Source organism: Coffea eugenioides, chromosome 5 (genome assembly GCF_003713205.1).
Source record: "Coffea eugenioides isolate CCC68of chromosome 5, Ceug_1.0, whole genome shotgun sequence".
NCBI lineage: Eukaryota > Viridiplantae > Streptophyta > Magnoliopsida > Gentianales > Rubiaceae > Coffea > Coffea eugenioides.
The window spans coordinates 23,895,360-23,902,702 of record NC_040039.1 but is presented as its reverse complement, the minus strand read 5'-3'; the positions used below and the strand labels follow the sequence as shown (position 1 = coordinate 23,902,702).

The window sequence follows — 7,343 nt, the reverse complement described above, 5'->3', positions numbered from 1 at the left end:
GTGCAGGTTTACTCAATGAAAAGGAATAGAAAAAAACTAATGTTTTGTATTCTGATAACTGGTTTCTCAGGATAATTTGAATCTCTGTGATCTTTTCCACTTTGAGTCAAATTGCATTTATGCATTGTCTTTGAGCAAACTAGCCGGGCTAAGAACCACTACCAAAGCAGGGTTTAATTTGTTTGTCTGCATGCTTATACGTATGTCATTGGGCAAGCACTACTATTTCTTTAACTGAGTAACTGCTAAACAAGAGGAATGGATGCTTTGTGAAAGCACCTAAAAGTGTGATGGCATATGAGCTGAATTTGTTTGGATTTTTATGTTTGTTCAAACTTTAGATAAGCAAGTGGGAGAATAGCAGGATATATATTTACGTGTGACTCTTGCAAAATTGTGTGAAGAGAATCTTTTTCTCAGTGTTGTACTTCCATGATTTGAATGGTAAACCTTCACCTTTGGATGTGTGTTTTCTCCATTTCCATGTTTCAAGATGTAAATGATGAGTAAATTTGGCTTTTGTATCTGGTGTCCTCCTCCCAAAGATTCACATATTCTTGTTACTTTGTGGAGACTCTGATGTTTACCGCCTTAAGATATTAATTTTCCATGCGTGCTGGATGACTAGGAGATTTTCTTATGTTTCTTAATTTAAATTATGAGTTCTACTTTTATGGGTGGATTTTAACAGAGACTTGATTCAGAGGATAAAGTTGGATCTAAAATTACTGGGATCAGAAAAGATAAAAAAGATGGGATTTCAGTGGTAAAACATCCCGATGTTGATGATGAGGCTGTTCAGAGTCATGTGAATGAAATGAAAAAGAAAAGGAGGAAAAGGAAGCAAGTCAATGACCTTCGATTTGAAGCATCAGGGGACTTGGGTGTTACTGGATCCAAAAGGAAAGAGCGCAAGAAACAGTAAGTATCTGTATATTCTTTATCCACCACTGTCTGTACTTGGTGCCAACAAAATCTAATGCAGTTCATCTTATTCTTTTTCTTTTCTCCATGATATATGAAAGATATCTGCATGTGAATAATCTTTTTATTATCTACTTTTCTTTTCTTTTAGTGGTTTTTTATCACTTAAAAGAATCGAATAATTTATGGTTATGTGACTTTCCTGGTAATGAGTAGATGGTAACCGGTTTGGCTTGGCATGCTTTATTGCCATTACTGTCTAGTTTGGGTAGAGGATTCAGTTATATTAGTTTTTACAGTTAGTTTACAATCACTCAGGTTTGTTGATAGCACAAATTGGCTTCTGGAATTCCAGAATTTATGAAGAAAAAACCATTTTGTTGAGAACTCAATGACAATAACCCTTTTCCAACAAACAGTGTGACCCCTTTTGCCTAACAATTACAAAGATACAAGGCAGGCTATTAATTGGTCTGTACTTCCCCCGATATTATAGTTAATGTGATATAATCCTTAAACAAAGGGAGAAAAGGAATTGGATTATATGTTTACTCCTTCCTCCTTTAAAGTCCTAACACATGCAAACAGTTTGAATAAAAGACACAGGCACAGGCACGTGGAGAAACATTTGTTACCAAAAAAAAAAATAGAAGAAGAAGAAGAAGAAGAAGAGAGAATCATAAACAAATTACCACGAACACTAACTTACCTGTAGTTGGATTGCATATGGTGGGTGAGGATGGTGGTGTTATGGAATGGTTGGGGGGCTAGATTTAAAAAGAGAAAGGATCTGGTGGGGGAGGATGATTGAATCGAATTTGGTGCTACATTTTCTTTAGGACCGAAAAAAAGGAAATACAAGAAGAAGAAGAAGAGAGAATCACAAACAAATTTCCATTAACACAAACTTGCCTGCAGTTGGATTACATATGGCGGGTGAGGATGGTGGTGTTATGGAACAGTTTGGAGGTTAGGTTTAAAGAGAGAAGGGGTCTGGTGGGGGAGGATGGTTGAATCAAATTTGGTGCCACATTTTCTTTAGGATTTTGGTAATATTTGCTACTTTGACACATTTTCCTAGCCCAAGGATCCATTAGTATTATATTATGATACAGAAGAGTACATATATGTATGAAAGCCTAACTTTTACCTACTAAGTTAATCAAGGTCTTGATTTCTTCAGGCGCTTGGAAGAAAGAAAAAAGAAACGCAAGAAGATCAGGGAAGAGGAGAATGTGGGCTTCCCAGCTCAGGATGAAGTAAAATTTGGAGAGGTTGTCGAAGCTCCCCCAAAGCTTGTTGCAGTTCCTAAGGTACTGTGAGACAAGGACATTAGCTTAGTCTAATACATCATAGTAACACCAACGAGGTATATTTAGTCCTAATGTGTGTAAGTTCAGGTATTCAAGACCACTCAGGATGCATCACAAGAAAGACTGCGTATACAGGCAGTTGAGGCCTACAGGAGACGCAAAGGCTGGACATCAAGGCCCGGGGTTCAGCTTCCAGCTACTGCAATTTTGTCAGAACTTTCATAGTTCAATGCATACTTAATAATTCTCTTATTCTCTGTGCAAGCAAACACGTATGAACTATCTGTACCTCCTGTGAAAGGATGAAATATGTTTTACATGTTAGGGCCACCTTTACCAGATTAGATGGATGGTACCCTTTCAGTAGACATTTCCGAGTTTGGCTTTTTGTGGGAGGCATTGTCTGGTCCCTAACCGTTCATGTCAAGTACAGTGGCCATACCACACAAGTTGTGAGCTTGTTTCTTTGCTGTGCGTTCTTTTGCGAGGAAAATGCTTCACTTCTACTAAATTTTGTCTTGAACCTTTTATAGGATAAATACGAGTGAGTTAAGCAACCTTGTTTTGATTTTTTAGTTCTGAGCTTAAGAAGAACCGTCTTTTTCTTGTAATCTAGTGAATATGGGAAAGCAACAGAGACCACAAGATTTTGTTAGGCTTTCTTGGTCGGTTCACAATTTCAGGCTTTAAACCTGCGAGTCTTTGAGGTCTTCAGGAACATTAGTTTTTCAAGGAGCAGATTACAGAATGATGAACTTAACCTCCCGGATACAGCAATGTTCACAATTGGCACAGGAATGAATTAACTGCTACATGAAATCCAGAACGAACCATATTTCACACCCATCCCCAATATTTCCATCTGTTGCGATGTACCAGATGTGTTATGCTTCTTGCAAGTCATGGAGTAGAAACAGATCTTATACCAATAAAACATTTGTCCGTATTTTGCAAACTACTTGAAATTATTTCCACTTTCAAGCTTTCCCTTTCATCCAGGTAGTGCAAAGCCTGCGATCTAAAGGGAACAGATCTTTTGCAAGCTTTCATAGTTCTGACGCACAAACGTGGAGTTTTTGTCAATCGGAAGATTGACAATCTGACACACACACACACACACACATATAGTGGTCCTAGAAGCCATATCAGTGGAGTTTGTCGATTCCAATATTAACGATCTGAAGTATATCTGTCCTAGCAGCCTAATCTGTGGAAGGCACGAACATGTAGTCCCCCATCAATGTGAAGGTTAATCATTGTCCTATAGTTCACAGCCTTCCTCTCATCACCCAGTTTAAAGACGAAGAATCGCGATAGAACAGCAGCAAAGATCTTCATTTGCCTATAAGCAAATTCCTTTCCCAGACAAATTCGTGGGCCCGCCTGTTCATGATCAGATAACTGCTTCAGTTTTTCTATCTAAACTATAAGCTTGTTACTTCATGTTCAAAATGACTAGCCAATGGTTTTCACATCTGAATGTTCTGGAAGCTCCAATTTGAGGTCTACAAAATGGAATATGTTACAGAAGACGTGTAATCCATGAATGAACTTTAGCATACATGTTTGCAAGCAGTGGCTGTGAGAAAACAAAAATGAACTTAATGTCCTAAATATAACTGCTTTTAAAACATTATGTACAGTAGGAGAATTTGTTCCATGCTGCAAGGCTAACCTGGAAGGCTGTAAATTTAAATGGGCTCTCAGGCCGGAAGCAACCATTCACGTCAAGCCATCTCTCTGGTCTAAATTCTTTAGCATCATCACCCCATATGAATTTCATTCTCCCCATTGCATATGGTTGGAAAGCCACCATGTCTCCTTTCTTCACAGAGAAACCATCCGGCAGTATGTCATCTGACGAGCATATTTTTGCATCCTATCATGAAAACAGATGAAAGTTCCTAACTTGGTAAATCTTTCAAACTATGGACTGAATTGCCATCTGTAACAAAAGAATATGGGGGAATAGTAACAATATTAAGAGCTAGGATGATGCGAGATATCTAATGAAAAAGAAACCAGCATGTTATAGGAAACCACTTTAACACCACAAGGGCTTGGTCCTTGAACTAGAGGTCATAAAGCTTAGGAACCACTTTGTTCCTGCTGAGTGAGGTTTTACGTACAGAAACCAGATGTTACATATCATTTAATCCAGAAAAAGCCGAATAGTAGAATACCAAGGCATGCCTATATCTTAGAATAAGGGATGAACTTTAATGAGATCCAGTCCCAGTCAAATGAATCACACGAACATGTTTCCTACAGAACATAAAGGAAAGGACAGTGTAATACTTAGAGGACATGTTGTAAGAGAGATTTCAATACATTGAAGAATTATTTATTGGAGAACCTACTTCCAAATCAGATGGCACCAGAAAGACCAGGAAAATGTAGAAGATAAAGTTATCTTTTGGTCTTTTTTTTTCTGAGGTTGAGAAAGCAAAACATAGGTGTGGAAGTCAACAACTCATCAAATATAAACATGTCAGCAAGTATAGAGTGGCTTCTGTTTCATATGGAAAAATATTGATTACCACTGGAACTGCAGGATACAATCTTAAAGTCTCAGTCAATGCTGCATGAAGATAGTGCATCTTTTCTAGGGCTTCTTCACTCAATTCGGAAGTGTATTCTGCAATATCTGTCGTCTTACGACCATTAGTTTCTTCTTTTATTTCTCGTGCAACCTTCTCCTGTATATCTGGGTGCCTGCAAAGCATATAAATAAACCAGGAAAGAGTGGCTGCTGTCGTGTCTTTGCCTGCAATTATGAAATTTAGTATTATATCTCTCAAGTACTTTGAATCTGTTTCGGTCACTTGCAAGAATCTTGACAAAATGTCCTCCTTTTTCCACTGTCACAAGAAATAGAATAACATTACAAAGTGGAAACTTTACCCCAACAAAAAGGGGGGAAAAACCACACACAAACACACCCCAGAGGCATTGAACCATATACTTACAGAACAATCATCCGATGATTCGTGCATTTGCTCAGTCTTACTACGAATCAACTTATACACAAAATCATCAACCACTCTGATTTTTTCCTTCAACTTGGCCTCTGTTCCAATATTAAGCGCTTTTTTGATCTTCCAAAAGATATCAACATATCGTCTAAGACTCATAGCACTTGCATCATCAAATGCATTGCTAAACTTTTTGCCTTCTTCATTTGAACCACACATGCTGTCCAGCTCAACCCCAAATGCAACTCTGAATATAGAATCTAATGTTGCTTTCATGAAGAGATCCTGCATAAATCAATACAAGTTGTAAGGTACAGTCAAATAAATTTATCTGGTTTAGTTTTGTGGTGCACTTACTTGAATGTCAAATGTTTGATTAGAATTTGTAGCTTCACGGATTATGTTTGCTAGCTTTGCCACATTTCTTCTGAAGATGACACTGCTAAAATCCCTCAATACCCTTGTGGAGAATTCAAAGCTTGATATCTTTCTTTGTTCCCGCCATTTGTCACCATCAACTGTAAATATGCCATCTCCTAATAGGTCCTTCAATATGGTATAATTGTACAGTCCCTGTATTTTTTTGAAACACTTCAAATTTTAGTTCCCTTTAATATTATCATATAAGTAAGGTTGGAAAGAATATAATGAGACTTAAATTTTTTTTTAGTAACAGAAAATACAATCTGCATGCCAATATGAAGGGATCCAAAAATCACTACAAGTGAGAAGCATAAGAAGCAGAAGGTTCTACCTATGGCCCCAGCAGAAGGTACCTAAGATAACCAGCCTTTAAGTGACGTAGTTCAGGTCCACCATTGGTACAGATAATCATATTCTTTGAGAGAAAGGAAAACCAAAATAGCTCCTATTCTGGTCTCAAAGATGTCACCTTTAAAGGCAGAATATAAAGAAAAAAGGAGCATACATGATACGGAATATTAGCGCCAGTTGCTTCCTCAAATTTTCTTCCTCCTTTTCTATTCACGGTTAGGCCAGAGGCCTAATAAATTCTTGCCAAGGTTTGGATGTTCATGTCCGCAGGGAACTCGGAATTCATTCTTGGGCAAGGACATATTTATGATGCGAAGGACAGTAGAGATCACAGGGAAATACTCTCAAACAGGAGTTGCAGATTGGAGAAGACAACTCGAGAGAGAGAGAGAGAGAGAGAGAGAGAGATAGTATTATTGCAGAGATGAGAAAAGAGAATGGAAATGAATACAATTGGAAAGAATGTTCAGACTGTCTTTCCTCCCATCCCCCTAGCTCCTTTTATACACATTTGCTAACCGACTTCCAATTCAGGAACCTTTCTATTTCCGTAACAGACTTTCTGCACAGGCCTTCCATTTCCGGCTACTGACTAACTAACAGCATGGCTGACATGGCGTAACTAACCCAACCACCTGGCTGATGTGCCATAACAAACTCCTGACAGTACAACTCCAGCTGGCATCATTCCTTCCAGACGTAACAATTTACAGGAGAAGGAAAATGCTGAAACTAGCTATTCTACCTAGGCATGCCCTTATTTGACAATCCATTTTCGAAGAATCTGTGCCAATGTTATCTCAAAACCCTAAACCTCACATAACTTATAAAGATTCAATTTTTATTTAATGAAGAATACTGCACCGAAGCTAATCAAGAAAAACATGTAAAATTGAATACTTAAGCAGAATGTTTCAAGAATTATCGCTACATACCTTGCCATAATTTTCAAAGTTTGTTTTGAGGATATACTCAACATTAGCTGGATCAGAAGTATAAACTTCATTACGAAAAGGGCTGATCAATCTGTAAGTCTTGTACTTTGTAGCCAACTCAGTCATATAATGGTGCAACCTATTGAAATTAATCAGCTGGTTGAGCATGGTGCCACCAATTGGATGGTGCCTCCTCTTCTTCTTCTCAAGCTTTTCTGGAATTTTGCTAGTGATTATACGAACAGCAAAAGCAATAGTCGCAAGAAACAGAAAAGCGACAGCCACAGAAGCAGGACAACAACAGCGAGAATCCATAGATGTTGAGTTACTGACTAATGGCGAAGCTGCAACGTCTGTTCTGCAAAATGTACGGCTATTGGTTTTGGGGGTTTTGGGTGCCAAAGAGTAACACACCTTGCAAG

The 7,343-nt window shown here is 38.1% G+C and overlaps 2 protein-coding genes across 3 annotated transcripts; one reads left to right on the top strand and one right to left on the bottom strand.

Annotated features, from left to right (window-relative positions):
• Nucleotides 1-502: 502 nt before the first annotated feature.
• On the top strand, nt 503-2,812 carry LOC113771276. Its single transcript, XM_027315875.1, has 4 exons — nt 503-559; nt 692-921; nt 2,108-2,237; nt 2,325-2,812. The coding sequence occupies exons 1-4, from the start codon at nt 503-505 to the stop codon at nt 2,460-2,462; spliced, it is 555 nt and encodes a 184-aa protein (XP_027171676.1). The 3' UTR covers nt 2,463-2,812.
• Nucleotides 2,813-3,140: 328 nt separating this feature from the next.
• On the bottom strand, nt 3,141-7,343 carry LOC113772303 (cytochrome P450 704C1-like). 2 transcript variants are annotated; one of them, XM_027316893.1, is made up of 7 exons: nt 6,922-7,343; nt 5,570-5,785; nt 5,207-5,497; nt 5,043-5,098; nt 4,778-4,952; nt 3,913-4,116; nt 3,141-3,620 (listed from the first exon to the last, which is right to left on the bottom strand). In XM_027316893.1, exons 1-7 carry the CDS (start codon nt 7,234-7,236, stop codon nt 3,432-3,434), a joined length of 1,446 nt encoding a protein of 481 aa, XP_027172694.1. In that variant the 5' UTR covers nt 7,237-7,343; the 3' UTR covers nt 3,141-3,431. The 2 variants fall into 2 exon arrangements, with proteins under 2 accessions (XP_027172694.1, XP_027172693.1); XM_027316892.1 differs by having other exon boundaries at nt 4,778-5,098.